Source organism: Molothrus ater, chromosome 13 (genome assembly GCF_012460135.2).
Source record: "Molothrus ater isolate BHLD 08-10-18 breed brown headed cowbird chromosome 13, BPBGC_Mater_1.1, whole genome shotgun sequence".
Taxonomy (NCBI): Eukaryota; Metazoa; Chordata; class Aves; order Passeriformes; family Icteridae; genus Molothrus; species Molothrus ater.
The window spans coordinates 10886052-10907302 of NC_050490.2; the positions used below are offsets into that span (position 1 = coordinate 10886052).

At 43.2% G+C, this 21251-nt stretch overlaps 1 protein-coding gene across 3 annotated transcripts; it reads left to right on the forward strand.

The window, feature by feature from the left end:
• The first annotated feature begins 689 nt into the window (after positions 1 to 689).
• On the forward strand, positions 690 to 20968 carry TM6SF1 (transmembrane 6 superfamily member 1). Of its 3 annotated transcripts, XM_036389435.2 has the most exons (10): positions 694 to 831; positions 2779 to 2882; positions 3359 to 3456; positions 5161 to 5264; positions 6115 to 6197; positions 7555 to 7676; positions 11723 to 11827; positions 13837 to 13929; positions 14873 to 14992; positions 20592 to 20968. In XM_036389435.2, the coding sequence occupies exons 1-10, from the start codon at positions 740 to 742 to the stop codon at positions 20781 to 20783; spliced, it is 1113 nt and encodes a 370-aa protein (XP_036245328.1). In that variant the 5' UTR covers positions 694 to 739; the 3' UTR covers positions 20784 to 20968. The 3 variants fall into 3 exon arrangements, with proteins under 3 accessions (XP_036245330.1, XP_036245329.1, XP_036245328.1); XM_036389436.2 differs by lacking the exons at positions 13837 to 13929; positions 14873 to 14992 and having other exon boundaries at positions 692 to 831; XM_036389437.2 differs by lacking the exons at positions 7555 to 7676; positions 11723 to 11827; positions 13837 to 13929; positions 20592 to 20968 and having other exon boundaries at positions 690 to 831; positions 14873 to 14958.
• The last annotated feature ends 283 nt before the right edge of the window (positions 20969 to 21251 follow it).

The window sequence follows — 21251 nt, forward strand, 5'->3', positions numbered from 1 at the left end:
GCTGAAACTTCAGTGTTGATATTGAGGTATAGGCAAAGTTTGAAGCCAGGAAGAAAAGGCTGATAGAAAAGGTCAAACATATACCTCGGTTTTGCTCTTTTTTTTTTTTTTTTTTGGCACTTAAATGGAAAAGATGAACTCATTTTTTCCCCCAACATTTTTAAAACGCTAATGTCCTTGTTCAGAATTACCCAGCTAAATACTGACGCAAAAGGGATGCATAATTTTTTTAGGGGTTTCTCAGGGAGTTCCGCACTACCCGGACCAAGGGACCCTCTCCATCCACCACCTCCCATGACACGGGATCGCTTCGTGCCCCGCGCCTCGGCTGCCGCCGCCCCGGTTCTCGCCGTGCCTTCAGCCCGCAGCTCACCCGCGCCGTTCAGCTCGGCTGTCACGGCAGCCCTTGGCACGCCGCCTCCGTCGGTCACCGGAGGAGCGTCCGTCCCCGCGGGGCTGGACCCGCACCCTGTCCCGAGAGGGCGGCATCGCCCGGCGGGCAGTCCCGAGCCGCGGGCAGGGGCGAGGGGGAGCGGGGCGAGCCCCGAGCGGGCGGAGGCGCTCCCCGAGCCGCCGGGGGAGCGGCGGGCGGCTCCGGTTTCCGAGGCGGATTTAACCTTTGCGGCGCGGGCGGGGGGGCGCCGGCCATGGGGCGGGCAGGGCCGGGGCGAGGCGGCGCCTGGGGCTCGGCGCCGGGCAGGGCTGGGGCGCAGCGCGGCCGCCGCCTCCCGCCGCGGGGATGAGCGCCTCGGCGGCCACCGGCGTGTTCGTGCTCTCGCTCACCGCCATCCCCGTCACGTACCTCTTCAACTGCCTGGCGGCCACCGGCAGGTGAGGCGGGACGGGCCCGGCGGGGTGTTCGTAGCGGCGGCGCGGGGTGAGCGGGGTGAGCGGGGCGGCCTCGCCGCTGCCGGGTGCTGCCCGCGTCCTGTGACGGGAGCCGAGCCGGGATGCGGCGAGAGCGGCCCCGGGACCCGCTCGCTGCCGGTGGCCATCCCCGGAGCGTGTCCCGTGCCCCGCGTCCCGTGTCCCGCGTCCCGTGTCCCGTGTCCCGTGTCCCGCGTCCCGTGTCCCGTGCCGTCCCGTGTCCCGTGTCCCGCGTCCCGTGTCCCGTGCCCCGCGGAGCAGCGCCCGCTCCCACCGGGACCGCGGCGTCCCCCCGGACATTGGCCACCAAAACCCAATTCTGCTTCAACTCGAGCGGGAGAAGCCGCCAGCCCCGGAGCGCTCCCGAGCCGGGGCTGCCCGCGGCACCCGCAGCCGGCGCGCCTCGCTGGGAATGACCCTGCGCCCTCGCCCTGCCAAAAACCGGGATCCGGGACAAACCGCAAGGTCTGGAAAAGGAAAACCTCTCCTCATGGCAAAACCCGCTTCGCTTAAAGGTCTGCGTGGTATTTTGTGGTCCCACAGCCCGGGGTGTTTTGCAACTTTACTGCACAAATATTTGCTTCTTGTTTTTTGCTGCATCTGTTCCTTCCCCATTTTCTTCCTTCTGGCCCATAACTGAATTTTTGTTTCTCATTGCTAGAGTAATGTCAAATAACACATGGTGACTTACTTGATTAACTGCCAATATTTATTTCAAATTGATAGACTGCAGTGAAAAGTCACTGCAATATTAACAGCTGTAATGGTATGAAGAAATTCATCACTGGGAAAACAGACTAGCAGAAGATTCAAAGCATAAAATAAATCAACAAGCTAGTACTGCTCATCCTGACTTAGAAAGTATGTGTGTATATTTTCTGAAATATTTGGTCTTGCAAATTCTTTGCAATAATTTTAAGTCAAGTTTCACTAAGGTTGATATTCTCATAATATAATTTGTTCATACACAACTTGTTTTCTTGATACAGGGTGGTACTATGGATAGAATGATGTACCAGATAGTTTTAGCTTATGCTTATGGACTTTACCTAATTTTCCTGTTCTTTTTTTTCTCTTGCACAAGTGAAGACTGAGGAGGAGAATCTTACCTTAAAGAGAGCTAAAGATAATTTACACCCTTAGATCTATGGAACAATTTTAAACTGATTTTCCTAGCTTGCATTTTCTTGGGCAAGGAGACAAATTTGCTTTGTGACAAATATTTTTTGTGCCTATATGCCACTCCCACTGTCCATGCAGTAACATTACAGCTCCATCTCCAGGGAAAAGTTCCTTTTGCCTGAGCCCACCTGCGCTGGTCACTGAACCTGCTCAAGTGGTCCTGCCCTGTAGGGCCAGAGAGCTCTCTGGTAGCACTTCCATGACTCAACATTAGCCCAGGTCCGTCAGAGGTGCCAACACTGCTACTCCTATTCCATGGGACTGATGTGATTTATTTTTGAATTTGTAATCTCCTGAGTAGATAATTTATTACTGAGATTAGATAAAATGTCCCAAATGATCCTTTTTGGCCTTGAAATCTCTGTGGGTTTGATCCTCATCTTTCCTTTAATTTTCCCATAGTTTCTGTTTATTTTAGTATGAAAACTGATTTTAGTCAGACAAATCTAGATTTATGGATATGTTGTTTATCTAGTTATTTTCATATTTTCTTTTTTTAGCTGATCACACGTGCAAAGAGAGGCACATAAATTCTCCAATACCATAGGATGAATACTACGGCAGACTATGCAATAAACTTTAAAATCTGTATTTTGAATTATTAAAAGTTACTTTATGAGTATGTGTATTTGAGGACATGTGGCTGACAAAGCAAAATTCTATCTGTTTTTCTTTTAAATTCTTCTTTTTTTTTTTTTTTTTTTTTTCTTTTTTACCATACTGTTGCAGTTCCTGGGTGATTGTTGCAGTTGGATTGCTGGTTCTGGTTCTCATTGCTCTGTCAGCTCGTGTTCTTGTCAAGAGGAAGCCACCCAAAGACCCCCTGTTCTATGGTATGTGTGCTAAAGCTGAGTGGCCTGGCTCACCCATGGCTTTGCTCTAGGCTGCTGTGGCTCCTGCACTTTGCCTTGCTCACCTGCAAAAATGACAAGTCACGTTTTCCTCTCTGCTCCTTTTTGCTGTCCTTCCACCTTTCCTTTCACAGCCAAGGCTGTAAACTCCATGTGCCCAAGATTTTTGAAAGGCTGCACAGTCCTTTCTGCAGACACTGAGCTTCCTTGGATGCTGTGCCTGCAGCTCCGCAGAATTTCACATTCCTCAGAAAAGCTTCCTGAGAGCTGTGTTAACCAACCACTAATTAAAAAATCCTGAGCTAATGGGAAAGTCATATTGTGTGCTGAATATCTGTGACCTCACAGTTGACACATCAGTTCAATAGATCTCTGCCTGATAATTTAGTGGACTGTGAAGCAACTGTGTGATTCCAAGTATTTATTAATTTAATTTTTTCCCCTTTTTCCTATTACAGTTTATGCTGTATTTGCCTTTACCAGTGTAGTGAATCTAATAATTGGACTGGAACAGGATGGAATTATTGATGGATTCATGACTCATTACTTGAGAGAGGTAAATAGTAGTTTGGCTTACAAATGTAAATAAAATCTTCAGTATAAATAACTTGGTGTAGTACTTGTCACAGAAAAATAGCCACTCACACATTCAAAACAGTCTTCTTGAATTTTGTAGTTGACCTGCCTTGTTATTGTTATGGATAAAACCTTCACTGACTAGCAACCTACCGAGTCATTTGGCAGAAATAATGTAGCTTTTAAGCTCCGTTGTTGTTACAGTTAACTTCAGGAACCCTGTTCTGAGTTAAATTCTGTGGGAATTGAGGGCCTGCACATGACTGCAGAAAACCACAGAAAGCACTCAGGAGTGGATGAGTTACCACACCAAAATGTGTTACCAAGAAGAAAACAAAATTGCTCCTTTATTTTTGCCTAATCAATTGACCAGTAGGAATTAAAGTAGAGTTAAAAAATGATGATGCCAGATACCTAGTCAGCAGAATCTGCTGGCTGCTGAATATCAACATCCACCAAAAATAGCTCAGTAAGAGCTTGACAGGAAAGTCACTGAAGTCATTGAAAAGATTCCATGAACTTAAGCGTGAAATGTGTTGGACCCTACAAGGTTAAATGTTGACATCCATATATTCAGTACTGCTGTAGATCGCTAGGCTGCTAAATATATCTGTGTTTGTTGTATGCTAAATCTATCTTTATTTCGTAGCTTTTTATCACTAAAATATGGAAAAGTCATATTTTCATAATGTGGCAGAGTAAAGCTGACAGTCACACACAGGAGTTTCCATCTTGCACCCTTTATTGCAGATGTGGAACTCCTTCAGTTCTGCCTGATCCTGCCTGGGTCAGCTCTATGCTGGGAAATGTGGATTGTCAGTCAGGGGCTGAGATGTGGAGATTGTCAGTCAGAGGCTGGGATGTGCATTGTCAGTCAGAGGCTGAGGTGTGCATTGTCAGTCAGAGGCTGGGATGTGCATTGTCAGTCAGAGGCTGAGATGTGGAGATTGTCAGTCAGAGGCTGGGATGTGGAGATTGTCAGTCAGGGGCTGAGATGTGGAGATTGTCAGTCAGAGGCTGGGATGTGCATTGTCAGTCAGAGGCTGAGGTGTGCATTGTCAGAGGCTGAGATGTGTGCATTGTCAGTCAGAGGCTGAGGTGTGCATTGTCAGTCAGAGGCTGAGATGTGGAGATTGTCAGTCAGAAGCTGGGATGTGCATTGTCAGTCAGAGGCTGAGGTGTGCATTGTCAGTCAGAGGCTGGGATGTGCATTGTCAGTCAGAGGCTGGGATGTGGAGATTGTCAGTCAGAGGCTGGGATGTGCATTGTCAGTCAGAAGCTGAGGTGTGCCTTGTCAGTCAGAGGCTGAGGTGTGCATTGTCAGTCAGAGGCTGGGATGTGCATTGTCAGTCAGAAGCTGGGATGTGCATTGTCAGTCAGAGGCTGGGATGTGCATTGTCAGTCAGAGGCTGAGATGTGGAGATTGTCAGTCAGAGGCTGGGATGTGGAGATTGTCAGTCAGAGGCTGGGATGTGGAGATTGTCAGTCAGAGGCTGGGATGTGCATTGTCAGTCAGAAGCTGAGGTGTGCATTGTCAGTCAGAGGCTGAGATGTGCATTGTCAGTCAGACACTGTACCACTGCTTGAAGGAGCATTGGTTCCTGTTCTGAACTTGTTTCCTGCTGTCCTTTCTGAGTTGTTTCTCTTGCTCTGAGTTCTGTGTGTTCTCCCTGCCCCGTTCCAGGGGGAGCCCTACCTGAACACCGCCTACGGCCACGTCATCTGCTACTGGGACGGCTCGGCGCACTACCTGATGTACCTGCTGATGGTGGCAGCCATTGCCTGGGAGTGAGTCTGGCCTGGCCATGCTCACCTGCCTTGCATTCTCACATCATCTACAAAGGCCTTTCTTTCCCATGCAGTATTTAGATTTTTGTTTGGGGGTGGTTTTGTGTTGTAGGCCAAAGCAATGCTGTTGAAGATTCATTACTTTTAAGGCTTCTTCCCTTGCCAAGTTACCCTTCCTCTCAGCTGACTAAGCCCAGAAAATGCATGGAGATGCATCCTGCCTTCACCCTGCAGCAGACTGTAGCACATGGCTTTGTGTTAGCTAAAAGCTGAAAGAGGATGTGCATTAAAAGCATGTGTGAAAAAAAATTGTTTTTCAAATAAAAAATTTATTATAGCAATAATGTATTGCTTAGCACCATGATGATCTCTCATCCCTGTTACAGAGTGACATGAAGTTTAAGGGAAAAAGAGGTTATTTCTAGAGATTCTTATGCTTCTTGCTGTTGAATAAAAAGTTTCAGGGAATAAGCACTTAAATTCCAGAAACAAATGTACCTGCTGGTAACAGTAGCATTAACAGCATGAAATTAATTATTAATTGTCTTATAGTTTTGTACAGCCTGTGATGTGCAAACTCGTGCAGTCAGCCTTCAGAGGAGTGACACAACAGCAAATAACTGAGTATGCCCAGAGCCTGTGCTGTCCCTGTGATAACCTTGTCCCACATCAATGCAGGATTTCTCCATGACTCCTCTCAGAGGCAACAATCCACTCTTGACTTGTGGTACAGGTTTTAAAAGCCTCCACTTGGTAAAACACAACCCCAGAAATTACTGTAATAATTAGGGTAGGGAATTTTTAGAAACAGTTCAATAATTATGTCTTATTTCTTTTTTTTTTTTAACAGACAAAGCTATAGAACCATTGGTCTCTACTGGCTGGGTTCCATTATCATGAGCATCATTGTCTTTATGCCTGGAAATATTGTGGGTAAGGAAGTAATTTATATGACCAGCTTTTTCCTGTGAAACATTTTCTAAATTCAGCATTGTGCTATCTATATTTTAGTGCAGTGTTGGTTCATTTCTATATTAATATGAAAGAGGCATTTTAGGAATATCAGTAAAGAGATACAAGATATTCTAAAATTTAAATATGAGGAAGAAAAGATGGAGACTGGGAAAAAAAAAACCCTCTTTAAATTTACTTGGCTTTCAAGGAGAAAAAAGAAAGTATTGTGTTTTGATATATCTCTTAGGTTTTCATCTAAACCAGGTTTAAGTAATGAGACAATAATATCTCTTAGTGTCATAAAAATATAAATCTTACTTTGCATAAAATTTCCAATTAGCTTAGGAGTTTGACTTTCCAACAGCTTGCAAATCACCTTTAAAAGTCAAATCTGGAAGTTATTCTGTTTTCAAACTAAATTTAACATTCCTAGATTTTTAACATAAATTGTGTTGTTAGAGGTCAGGATTGCAGTAAAAATATTGACATCAGTGTTAATGGCAGGTGATCCATCAAGGGTGAAACCTTTCTCAAGAAAAGATTTCCTTTTTAGCTAAGCTTAAACTGTTGCAAAGTTGACAAATGCTCAGCTAAGAAAAATGTTGATGTGTCCAAATCCTGCAGTCAGCTTTAGGGAAGGTCACTTTGGTGCTGCTTTTCATGCCAGAGGAGGAATATTCATGGTGCAGGCTGGGGCCAGCCCAGCTCCCTCCCTCCTCTGAAGATAGATCACCAGAGAGAAAAGCAGGTTTAGTGGGACTGGCCCTTCCTCTCTCCTCTTATAAAGCCTCTCAAGAGCATGCCTGCCACTTTCCTTTCTGGCACACAGAGTAGCCAATGGCAAAGACACATTTCCCTGGTTTACCTGAGGCTCAGGAGAGCTCTCTGAATGTTTTGTCCTCAGTACAGGCCTGTGGGAGAAATCTGCCCTTTGGAAAACAAATGCAGCATCAGATCTTTCAGAATTGATACATTTTATCCCCCATTTTAAAATGAACGAGGTCTCCATTTGAAGCAGGTTCCATTGAGGGGTTTGAAAGCTGTCCCATCCTATACCCAATGCAGTGACAGATGTGGCTTCCTATCTTCTCAAAAAGTCCCTAATTCAGAAATGGCTTCCTGTCTCAAAGGCTCTTTTTTACCTCTGCTTTTTTTACCTCTCTACTTCTGTTGAGGATGTGATTTTCAAGAGGATTTGTGTGTTAACATTTCTAATGTTTTATGTTGGTTTACATTACCATAGTTGCTTCAGGTTTGATGTTACATAGCATAATTTTTAATTCTTCTGCAACAGAGCTTTCAAATTCTCATAACTCTTGTAATAATTTTTCAACAGGTAAATATGGAGCAAAAGTGTGTCCTGCTATTTTCCTAAGTATACCATATGTCTGCCTGCCCATATGGGCTGGGTTCAGGATTTATAACCAACCTTCAGTGGCTCATGACACTCCAGTCAAGGTAATTCTGTTGTATCTCAGTGCTGGCTCCTCTTAGGGCAGCTGAAACAAGCTGCCTGTTTCTGGTGGGTTTTATAGGTCCCTGGTGAGCATGGAATGTGCTGTGACTGCTCACTCTCATGACAATTCCTGTCTGGCTCTGAAGACTGCAAAATATCTATAGCAGATAGTTCATTATGGTGGAATAAAGAAAAAGCAAAAGAATCTCATGTTTGGAGTAAAGATCCATTCATAGGTGTAGTTGTATTCCTAACCTCTACCTATTCAATTTCTGTCTGTTTCAGTTACCTAGCTGATGAAAAGCCAGTTTATTGCTGCAGCACTCCCCATCAGTTGTAAGCAATATAATCAATTAATATTTTTGCATCACAGGAGCTCCTTAGGCTCAGTCAGGTTCATTCTGTCCCTGCAAACAGGGACAGAGGTGGAGCAGTGGTGGCTGCTCAGAGCCAGCAGGCAGCAGAGTGGCACAGACAGAGTGACAGACAGGACAGACAGGACAGACCTGCCCAGAGAGGTGGGAAACACAGCAGCCAGCCAGCCAGCCAGCCCTTCTTCAGGAGGAGAGAGAAGCACAGAGGGATGCTCATCTCTCCTCAGGGCTGAAGACCACCTACAGAATCACAAATTTTAGGGCAAATCCCTATGGAAGGCAGACTGGAGGAATCTTCATGTGCTAAACCTCCTGCTCTCCTGCACAGGCTCACAGGAGCCACCTGCCCCATCCCAAAGCCATTTGAGCTGATTCATTTGAAGGTGATTCATTTCTGGCCTCCATTCCTGGCCAGAAGCACTTTCTTTAGACTCATCGAGTGTAGTTAAAGGTAGTGATGGCAATTTTTACTGCACACGTCAGTGAGAGCAGCCTTTGTGTGGAGCATGGATGAAGATTTGTTTTCCTGGTATTAAGAATACTACAAAAATAGACATTATAGAAAATATGTGATGGACTGATTACTTGCTGAGATACAGCCATGTCTCCTGGGCTTACCAGGAGATAAACTGCTTACCTAGGTTTGATATTTTAATTTGGTATATATTTCAGAGAAACTTAGATTTAATATTCTATTTCAAAAAGAGAGTTCAGGAAAAGCTGGTGACCTGAAAATGTAACATTGCACTTCTTTGTGAATCCTTTCTTGGAAACATAAACTTCCCTGCCTAGAAGGTCATAGAAAAAGCCTTGATTCCTTTCACTGGGACCTCATAGCCCACCTTAGCTGTTTGTTTTTCAGAAGTTGTGTTTAGTCTTCACAGGTAAATTATGCTCCATATCTGAGCACGCCTTTAAATCTTAACGTGACTACTCATGAATTTTTCATGCAACTCTTTCAGTCCCAAATTAAGAATTATTTCCAGGAAATAATTGTGTTTAATGCTACTAATCAGTGAGATAATCATTGTAAGTCCTGAACATATCAGTAGATAATTTGAAATTAGCTGTACAATTTAACTTTTTTAAACTATAATTATTCAGAATTGGCATTAAAAGATTTAGGAAGAAAATGTAGCAATGGTTTTAAACATGCTGTTATTAGTATATAGGAAAATACTTACATGAAAATAACAGAAGCAAAGTGTATCCTGTTGGCCAAGGTATAAATTGCTATAATATTATTACAAACCTGTTAGTTAAAAAATAATCACTGTGGGGGTAGAGGAAAGGTATTCAAGTTTTGGTTGCTTTCCAATAGAGGGGTTCAGAGGAGTGGAATGGAGCTATGCCCTCATTTGGAATCAAGCCCAGCTCTGCTGCAGTCTTTGCAAAGCCCAACAGATTTATCTGCAAGTATATCAGCTCAGAAAAGTTTAATGGAATTGAAATATCTTTAACAGAATTAATGCACAAATTCAGATTTATACATGAATTCTGAAGGAACTGACTTTTACAGACAGCACACAAGATTATTCCAATTCCCTAAAACTGTTGACATGAGAAGCCTCTCAGAAGTTATGGAAAACAGCTTTTTCCTGGAAGTCAGAGGAATTGCAAAGCGTGCCTGGCCACTTCCTTGCTGCACAAAAGAACCCCTGGGGCTGCAGGGATCTGTGCAGAGTTCAATGTTGTTTGCAGAGCATGGGGAACCCGTGGCAGGCCAGCTCTGCTTGGCCATGCTCTTCGCATGTAATTCAATTTATCAGGGGGCATGGGCTTGGCTAGGTTAAAGAAAGGTAAGGAAAAACTACTCTTCAGTAGACAGCAAAGTGCAACCTGTCTTTCAAATTCTTGCTTCTGCTTTTTCTCCTTTTTTTTAAGCTTTGCATTTTCATTTTGTTTGCATGCATGCATAAACAAAAAAAGTGTGAGTTTTCTGTACCCTGGCAATTTCACAAACTAGTGCTGCACCAAAGGTTGCTTCCACTTACAGTGGCTTTATCTCAAACCCTCTAAGCACAAAGTTCTATTGTGGCTTTGTGATTACAGTGAATACACACACCCATTTCATATTTAAAGAGGAATATTGAAATATTTGAAAAGAGATTATATATATATCTATAAGCTTCATACATAGTCCAAAAGGGAATGAAAATATATCAGCTTTCCATTATCCTAGGTAGTCTACAATTGAGAATTATTTGTAACTCAGCCATAAGTGACCTTTTTCTTTCATAGCAAGAAATATTTGAATATAGGCATCCTTTGCAGGTAATATTAAAAATACTCCTACACCAGTACTCTGAATACTGTGAAGTGACACCATACTACCAAAACCTGTTACTTTGTGTTAGAAAATCAAACAAAGGTGTCACTTTTTTTTTTTTTCTGAAAAAGATCCTTTAAAAGAAAATCAGAGAAAAAATTGTTATGAAAGGGATGGTTTATGTTTGCCACAGCCTTATTTTTGTTAATCTGTAATCCAGATCTTGTAGTATTTACTCAGAAATTGTGCTTGCAAGATTGTTTCTCCTGTTTCAATAACTTTATTGTGAGTATCTTGATCCTGTGTGCTTTTAACTGTGCCCCTGCATCCTAATTTCTGTTTTGCACTTTGGAGACAATTCCACAAGTGTATAACAGGAAGGAAATCAGGTTTTTCTTTTGCTGCCTGCATGCCAACAAGCGGCCAATAAAAAGGAAGAGGAAATGAGTAACACATATACACAGGGAAGCTTTCCCTCTGAACTACACAAAGATACTCTGATGTGTTTATAATTCTGTCTGTGACTCCACAGTGCAGAGAGTGTAGCTCAAATGATTTCCATGTAGGTTTTACTGTGTAGGCAAAGAGATGCCTTTGGTTGCCCCAAGCCGCCTTCCCCATTAGACATGGAAATGCAGGATGTGATCCCTCCCCTCTGTCCCTGCAGCAGGGAGATTCCTGTGCTGAGGAAAGGAGGCACAAGAACAGAGCCAGGCTTGGAGGTGCCTCAGTGGCACCCCAGGAATTCCCAGGGTTCAGTGACAGAAGAGGAAGGGTTTCCTCATACTCCATACACACAGTTTCATTCTCTGCTTCTGCACTGCACACTGACATAGAGTATTTGCTCACTGAACTCAGCAGAGGACTCAACCAGCCACAGAAAAGCTTTTATTTGATGCCAGTGATAGTCCATTAGTTTTAATAATGTCACAAGCTGCTGAAAACCAGCATTCAATAATGAGATGGATCCAGTCCTTTTACAAAGCATACTAGATTGAACTTCAAATGTCTGAGACAAACCTACATTTCCAAGGCTTTTCTACATGGGGACATTCAGGAAAACAAATTATTTCCAATTACAAAAAGACAATTCTGAAGAAGTTATGCTGCTTTAAAGCCTTAGGTGATTGCAGAGTTAGTGTTCATCTGATTTAGGTTGCTTGAAATGACACTAATCTGTATTGACATGGCTTCAGTTGGATCCATCCATTTCTAGAGTTTATTCAGGTGAATTTTCCTCACTACATCCTATAAAGTCTGGAGCTGCCTTTTTAGGTGGAAATCTTTCTGTCTCTGAAATCAGTGCATAGATGTGCTGTTCCACCCCTCCACCCTCTCTGCAGTGGCATTCACCCTGGAGTGCCATGCAGCAGGAGCTGCCCACCAGCCCTGTTCTGTGTTGCAGGTGGTTCAGGAGGTGCAGAAGAAGGGACTCCTAAGACGACCAATAGATTTAATGTTAGCTGCATACCTCATTCTGGCCACGGGCTTTTGCATATTCAGGGGCATGGTAAGTTGAAAATATTTTAATAATTTAAGCCAAGTTTCAGTCGAACTTTTAAATTTGAGTCTGTATGAAAAAGCACTTACATTGTGGTCAGGGGAAAACCTGTAACATTTGGGTTCAAACAGGCCTCAGATATAAAAGGACAAATAATATATGATAACTATTGGTGCTTTGCTTCTCCATTTCGTGCTGTGTGCAGCATGTTTTTTCAAAAGGAAGTGCACAACCACCAGAGTAAATAGCACCCCAAGAGGAAATCAACATGACCTAAAACTGTTTTCATTGGTCTGTTGTTCCATTTATGGCCCAGAACATGGAGACAAAGCAACTAAAGTAATTCTGTATTCATGTTTTTCTAAGCAGTAATGCATATTTAAAATTATATACAAAACCAAGTTAGCTCACACTGCATGAGATAGAGGAGAACATTTCCACCTAAAATGAAAAAAAAAGATCCACGTTGTGAACAACACACATTGTTTCTACTTACCAAGAGACAATTTTTAAAAATAGTTGCTCTCTAAGCATAGTTGATTGAATCAAAATTTCTGAGGGAAGGAAGCAGAACTGAAAATGCCTTCAGGAGTAAATCCAGTCATAGTTAAATCTATTCCCTTGTCAGCTCTAATGCATTTTCTGTCTTAAGCAAAATGAAACTTGTGTATCATCCAGTGAGCACAGCTCAAATGTTTGGGCATCTCAGATCACTGCCTGCTTGCTTGATTTGTAGATTTGATCCTTTCTAGAATAGTTCAAGTAGGAGGTGATGATAAATACCCAGCAACATTTTATTTACCTAGAGCAGATTGTCCTTTTGTAGTTGTGCTGCTCACATTCCTCTCTCACCTCCTGTTTCTCTTAAAATTTGCCTCTCGGAAACATTTTTTTTCCAGTTTGTCAGACTGCTTTATTTCCTATAGATCATGTTACTTCAGAGCAACACTGATACAGGTTAAATCAGCTGGTTTACCTGTAATTTCATTTGTGGAAAATATTGGTCTCATGGTCTTACTTGGTTCTGCAGTCCCACTTTGTTTCTCAAGGAATTTTTTTTTTATTTTATTTTGAGACTGTGGTAATTTCCTTATAGATTTCCCTCACCAAGCAGGAATTGCTTACTGGCCTTGATTGTACATACAGAGATCAACTGAACATCTCTGTGTAAGGTGCAGGAAACAAATTTTGTGCAGAAGTTCATAAAACACGATCCATTGTAGTCCACTCAGACCTGCTTCTTGGATGCCCTCGTTGGAAAAGAACAGGGAGGAATATGGACTGTAAAGTTTTGCACTGCTCCCTCAGAGTCACACAACAAATGCACCTGAAATTGAGCTGTGCAGAACTTCCTGTTCAGCCCTGTAGCTCAGGCATTAATGATGCCACAGACAAGCCCAGGGACAGCTGCTCACATGCATTGCTGGCTCAGTTTAGAGCAGAACTTTTTGCAGTAGTTTTAAGGCCTACCACAAAAAGTGCAATTTTTGCAATTTATCCATGTTTATTTGGAATTTTTTATTCCTATAAGAATGTAAAATCGAATAACCCCTCCTTTACTACTCTCAAAAATTATTACTCTGCACTGCTGCCTTGTCCCAGTGCAGCTCTTTTCTTGGACTACATCCATAGCATGCTATCCTAAAACTGGAGGTTCATCCTGAAGTTTCCAGGATTCTAATTACTCTTAGAGCAATTTTCCATTGGAAAGTTCATTTGGTGGGATCAAAGGCTATTTATCAGAGCAAATCAATAGCAATTATACTTTTACAACAGCACAGCCAAATGGCTAAATTCTCTCCCAGTTAAAATCTTCAAGGCAGGCTGCCAGCACTTCCTCACAAACCCACTGAGCAGGAGCTGAGAGGAGGCTGCATTTCCCCTTTTATTTGGTGATCACATGGATCACCTTTGCAGGCTCTGTGCTGCAGACCACGAGCACACCCCTAGGGCTGGTAACACCAGGTTGGTTGGTTCAGAACAAATTGATCACAGGAAGTTGTAAAACCTCTTGTCAGATTGCCCTGGACTGCCCTGCAGAGCTCTGCCGCCTGTACATCCAGCTGCACGAGCCCTACATAAAGGATCCTGCTGCCTATCCCAAGCTCCAGGTAAAGCACTGCCAGGGAGAGGGAAGGAGGGATCTGCAAACAAAGGTGAAGCCTTCAGAGATGACAAGATCAATATGGGAATTACCATTCATGGCAAATTAAAGGGTATTTTCTAGTACCATTTCTAGCTATTGTAGGATACCAGCTCCTCATTGTGATAAGCTTAACTTAGGTTCAAATTGGTTACATGGAGCTACACATCCTAATTACTCAGGGTTCTTTTAACATAGCCCATGAAACAGATCTGTGTGCTTTTAATGTTCATTTCCCTTCCTTAGAAAGGCAAAGTAGACTTTCATTCTGGAATAATGGAGCAAGAAGTGGTACAGTAAGACTAGATTCCTTAGGCTCACATTGCACTTCCATCCCCAGGGACACGCTCTTGAAAAAGGGCACTGCATACAAAAATCATTGTAGATGGGGGAGTGTTGTCCTTTAGTTCTGCAGAATTTGATGTTCACATTCTTTTGCAGGGCTGGCTGCTGCAGGGGGGCAGGGCCCAAAGCAGTCAGAGGACACAGGGGTGAGGAAATGAGCAGAAAGCAAGTGTCACTGCTGGATGAGTTCTTCCTGGGAAAGGGAGGGCATGGCATGGGAGAGCTGTGTCCCACAGCTCCCAGCTGGGAGTGCAGTGGGGCCTGACAAAGGCTCCCTTAAGGAGTTAAGCCAGGCCATGCTTTTTGGCATGGTCTCAGGATAGTAAGGGGCAGGAATATGTGTCCTGGCTGAAGGGTGTGTGGATGGGGCAAGGAGACCCCAGCCACCAATATCAGCAGAGACCCTCATGTAGCTGGATCCAGTCCATAGCATCCAGGTGTGACAAAAAAGCCTGGGAATCACTGCTGCCAGAAGTGTAGTTTTGAGTAGCCTCAACTTCTCAGTGAGGAGCTTACTGATTTTTAAATGCATCTCCCTCACACTGACATTTGTGTTTGGAATGCAGATGCTGGCATACATGTTCTACTCTGTGCCATACTATGTGATTGCTCTGTATGGCCTGCTGGTGCCTGGCTGCTCCTGGATGCCTGATCTGACCCTTATACATGCTGGAGGACTAGCTCAGGTATTTCTTTGCAAAATACTCACTTTTAAATTACATTATAATATAAGTAGAGACCTATGGAATGAATAAGGGGCCCAGGGCTTGATCTTCCAATGTAGGTTTTGTGCTGATGTAACCCAGATCACCTTTCAGGTCTGTAAAAACCCCTTAATTTAAGGGAGAGAATAATCAAATCTACTACTCTCTAATGACCACATTCTTGCTTTAGCAGACTTCTCTCCTTCTACTCAATGCTTTTATTTGGCTCATTTAAACCTTATTTAGCACCATGCACTCTTTAGCTGGCATCATGAAGGAAGCCCATCTTAAAGCTGTGACAGTCAATTGTAAAAAAAACCAACAAAACCCAAACACAACACAACAGCACAATACCTTGTTTCCATAATATGTGTTGGTCAAGTAGGTAGTTTGAAATATATAAAGAGAAAAAGTATCTCCTTGTCACACAAAATGTACAGTATCAGTGGATGATGTTGAGAGAACCCAGGGAACGTCCTGGGCCACAAACCACAGTAACACTCAGAAGTGTTTGTGCTCCCAACAGCAGACAATGATCATTTTTCTTTTACTCATTCCATTCTGGTTCTCTTAAAGAAACAACTGTAGTTAATTACTAAATGGGGCTGATGCTTATGAGAAGACTGACCAAAACAATTCAACAGGAACTAGTAAATGACTTACGACAGACAGATGAGCATTAAACAGATGAGACAGAGGAATAATTGGTTTTTCTGTAGATAGAAAATGAAATGTGTGTGCTCAGAACATCCAGACAACACAGACAATAAGCTCAATAATCCTGCCACAATAGTGACAACATGGGGACACAGCAACAACTGTAATTCAAATACCACTATCAGACAAACACATACTAACACTTGGTTCCTTGGGTCTGAGATAATCATAGATACAAACTACAATCCACTTTAACTGCCCAATAAGAAGGGTGGAGTGGTATTTTCTATTTGAGAGCAGTTATCACAGAGAATAGGACTTCTTTTTCCTTCTCTACCAGTTTATAGAGAATCTTGAACTATCATGTGATATCAAAACAGAATCTGGCAAATATTAATGAGGAAATTTAGATGCTCAAAAGGTATCATAAATATTGTACAACTGTTTGGCCAAAATCTAATTTAAAAAAAAAAGCCCAAGCTAGCTAAGTAGGCAAGGCTGTGTTGGGAACTTCGTCTACTGACAGATTACTCAGGTTCCATAAATTGCCCAGAAAATCAGGGAAAAAAGCACTCCGTCAAAGATTTTTTAACACAAGAAAATGTAAATCAGAAGTCAGAGTGTACCAGCTATCACAACCTTGCAAACTTACCAGAAAGCTCAGCCTCTCAGTCTGGTTGGTTTGGGGTTTTTTTCCCCATTTTATAGGTTTCCTGTAACAAACAGTCACCTTTTTTTTTTTTTTTTTTTAAACAGTCCTTTGTACCTTTTGTACCTAAACTCGGTTGCTGAAGTCTAAAACCCCTCTGTAGTTCTTTGTGGTTCTGCCTCAGGATGTCCATTTACACATTAGACTAACACCCAACATTTCCCATTTCACTGTTTAAAGCTCGTCCTGGCACCAGCAAATGCTGTGGGTTGTCAGAAACTGATTAGGAGAACTCGATTGCTGTCCTCTCTTCATATTTTATCTTGCTTCAAAAAACAGTTTTTGACATTTGGGAGGGTTTTTTTTGTCACTTTGACTTTAATGCACTGCAGGATGAACTTCCAGTTATCCTACAAGTGCACATGATTTAATTGATTTGACTTGGTAAACTGTGACCAACCTGGGATGTAAAATGCATGTGACAAAGAATTGAGAGCTCTTTCTTGATTATTTGGGTGCTTTGTCATTTTGAGGCAAAAACCACATTTACAGATTTGTCTACTGTTACCTTAAGTTCAAACACTTAATTGATAATTAAAACACATGTAGTTACCAAAACACACTTTGCTTCCTCTCACACCCAAGGCCCAATAAAGGTAAGTGTCTGATGGTGGAAGCAGTGGGCACTGCTCCTACTGATGGGGAACATGGAGATTTTAATTATTTTTATTTCTATCATTATGATGTACTTTTTACAAAAACAAGTCACAAAATACCATGTGATGCATCTAAACTAAGAACCTCCCAAGTGCCTACTAGCCTTTCACACAGACACACATGTACTGATTTTCAGAATTACAAATAACTCTCAGCTGGAATGACTCCATTACTAACATTCAGACTCCAAAACCAGTTGTGACCCAATAATTACTAGACTTTCTGAAGCTTCAGGAGGAGCTCTTTGAATTTCATATGAGTGAAGTACCAGGAGCTTTGATTATACAAGAGGGTTGGAACAGCCTCTGAACTTAATGAAATTGGTATTTCCCTATGCAAGTGAGCCATGTGAGAAGGATGAAGAGCCACAGCCTTACTAGCCAAAAACAGTCTCACCAACTCTCTGCAGCCCATTTCTCTATTTTCTCAAATGTAGAAAGTTTACCTCTACTCCCTCTTAGTGTTTTCCATAACCCTGCCTTTTTTGTGGCTACTTTCTGCATGCTTCTTGCCTACCAGAGACCCTAAAACCAAGAAATGTATTTTTCTAGGTTACTCCCTTTCTATTTGATGGCTTTGTTAGGCTCATAAGACCAGGTCCAAACCCTTCTAAAGTTACAGTCTTAGAGAGAAGGCACAGAGTGAAGAAGGACTCCTTTTTCTGGGTCCTTCTCTGTCCTTAACTACAGGGTAAAAAATACTTGAAATACTGCCTATGATTAGGCAACAAGGCAAAAAATACTGTAAAAATTCCAAGTCCAGACTGCTTCATGGAGACAAGCAGGTCAGTGAGAAGCAGGCAGACACAGACTGCAGTGTCCAGCAGCTTCCACCTGCTGGGAGTGCCCGAGGAGCAGAGTGGCCAAGGCTTCAGGGGTGACAAAGGCTGCATGTTGGGCATGTAAGGCAACCTTAGAAGGATACCTGCAGCATCTCATCTGGTTGATTTCTCAGCCAAGGCTCAGGGGTTTGTTGGAGCCTCCAAATTCTCCACTTGGAGAGGGGATCAGTAACACAAAGCACCGAGGAATGATTTATTTGCTGAGAGACCCCAATGACAGTGAGGTAACACTGTAGGCTCAAGGTTTGTCTCACTGAGCACCAGCCTTACTGCACACAGGCACAGAGCTCTGCAGGGACTGACAGCTCAGAATTAGGGGTTTGGTCTGCCTGAAGGGAGAGCAGCACTGGGCCACTGGTGAGTGAGAGATCTGCTTTTAAGACATATCCTCTGCTCCAAGTAAGAAAAAAAAAAAAAGAGGGGAAATAAAAAAAAAATAGTAGCAGCAGAGGACAGTCATGGAAGAGAAAGACAGGAGATTAGAGACATAACACAATTTTCAAAGAGGCAAATCAAATAAATGAAAAAAAAAAAAAAAAGACTTTACAGACCTAAATATCCTCCTTGGTAATGAAAGAAGAAGCCATGTGTTACAGTGAAAAACAAGTCTAATAAACAATAACTTCATTATATGGTGCATCATTAACCACTAAAAAGCTTTGTAGGCTACAGACAGGACATCATGTTACTGCTTTTTGGTTTTACAACAATTAAAGCTCACTAATGTGCCACAACTCCTAGAAGAGACAAGACCACACAGTAAGGCTTAGACATTCAGGCATCTTGGAGGCTCTGGGAGTTCTGGGTCTCAGAAGCATCCCCTTACAGCTCCTTCTGACAAGGTTTACTGTGAATTGTGAGAAGTTTACAATCAACTTACTCTGAAGCACAGCTGGCCACGCTCGCAGGCAGGCAGGCCTCACAATCCTCACAGAGAAGGAGCAGCTTTGCAGCTTCTTCACCCCTGACAGGGCTCTAAAAATGCAGCCCAGAGGCTCTCAGTGCACCAGACAGCCCAAACCTCCTGCCTGCAGCCTGCTGGCAGCCGTCTGTCCATCTGTCTGTCTGCTGCCCTGTGCTATGAGGGGGCTTTGCTGCTGGGCTGCTCTGGCTGCCGGGGCTGAGGAGGCTCCCCCAGCAGGGATTGCAGTGGGGATGGCAGCAGAGGGTGACAGCAGGAGGGGTGACAGCACAGGGGATGGCAGCAGAGGGTGACAGCAGGAGGGGTGACAGCACAGGGGATGGCAGCAGGGGGTGACAGCAGGAGGGGTGACAGCACAGGGTGACAGCAGGAGGGGTGACAGCACAGGGGATGGCAGCAGAGGGTGACAGCAGGAGGGGTGACAGCAGGGGTGGCTTCCGGCCCACCCAGGTGCCACAGGCAGGGCCTGCCTGGGCAGGTGAGAACAAATGGGCTGCAAGAGACAGAGCGAGGTACCAGGCCGATATAAAAAGGCTGCTGACAATGTGCCCCTGAACATCTGTTTGCAGTGCAATAGCTATTTACAGAAACATGCTAAGTGGCACTCTGCTGAAGTGTGTTTGTATTTGATTTCGTTGATTACTTTGTTTCCTGGCTCAGGTTTGCTCAATGAGCTCTCCCAATTCAGTTGAGGTGGTTGGAATCACCTGAAACCAATTTCTATTTCTGTTTTGATGGATGGTCTCAGCCTAACCTTTTGCTGGGGTGGTGTATTGAAACACCTGCACTTTATTTCCCCTTCTACTCTGCTGTGACCAGAACCATGTTCTGTGTGAGGCCAAACTGACTCCTGCTGAAGCCAGAACAGAGGATGTGATTTGGCCATAGTGTACTCCTCTGTGTTCCTAAAATCCTGGTGTCCCACTGCTCTCCTTATGGTCAAATTGATGTTCATCTTCTCAGATCTCCTCACTGCTAGCTAACTAAACAGTAATTAAAAAATTGGACACACAATAGTTAATGTGAATGAGCAGTGGCTTGAAATAGCAGGTAACAGATGGAAACAAAAGACACCGACTATCCTGACACTTCTATCTTTAAATGTTTGTTTATGCTAAAAATATGCTTCAGGCCAGCAAGCCTGTCTGTGCCTATAACCTTCACTGTATGCTCAATTTATGCTTCAAACCAGCCCAAGCTTGAAACCCAAATATTGCAGACATTTTCTGAAATCATCAGGAGTTGTGGAATCAGAATCTGGAACAATCTGGATTTAAGATTAAGAAGTCCAAACCCAAAGCTGAACTAACATAGGTTCCAAGACTCTCTAACTTTACTCAGAGGGGGTGTCTGGCTGCCCCCACTGATGCCAAACTCCCAACAGCTCTCCCAGGCAGGTGGGTGAGAGCCCTTGCCCTGACTGGGCTCTGCAGGGATGTGCCCTTCAGTGGCCACTTTTCTGTGGACCCTCTAGCACAAACTATGACCCAGAAAGCCAGGGTGGAATCCTGTACCTGATGAGACTCTCAGTGCCACCATGTGCATTAAACAAACCTCTTACCATGCCACTGATGGTTCCAGTTATGCCTCATACACCAAGATATTAATGATTTTAGTTTAGACTGTATTTTTATACCACAGTGCAAAAGTATGATGGATAATTCTGGAATAAGAATAAGGGCTGGCTTGGAAAATGTCACTGGAGATGCAGACTTGCATGCAGATTATGCCATCTTTCCAAAAATATACATCAACTTTACCTTTTTTTAATATATGTGTTATATACACACCACAGGCTCAATTTTCCCATATTGGAGCTTCTCTTCATGCTCGAACTCCTTACATCTACAGAGTCCCTGAAGAAGCAAAAGAGTTTTTCCTGATATTGAACATAATGTATGGGATTCTTCCTCAGCTGTTCGCTTACAGGTGTGTCAACAAGCCAGAGTTTTTCATGAAACCAAAACAAGAAGAAAAACCAGAATAGCAGAACTGTTTCCAGCTCCTGTCCTTGGCTATGTATATAGTTGGGTTGGGATGTAACTGAAGTGCTCAGATGGAACCCAAATGAAGCGTGTAAGATGTGTAAAATTGCACAACTGTGTAGTCGCACGGGCTGCTCTGTTTATCCTACTGAAAAAGGGAAAATAAAGACAACTGCCTTTAGCACCACTTCTCAACATTGTGACTTTGCAGTGCATTGCCAGTTCCCACAGCTATTTTTAAGTAAGCTGCTTTGACAGTTTTAGAAATACTGCATGAAGTTAAATAATAATAATGATGTCAGTGTTTAGCCTCCGCACGCTGAAGAATAGCACTGCTAGCAGTCCCTGCACAGAGCTACTGCACAACATGAAGGTCATTGTGAAGCATGAAAAATTAACATACATAACTCTGTCACATGCACATGTTTTATTTGTCAAAAAGTATGTCTTGTGGGTCGACCTTGTTAAAA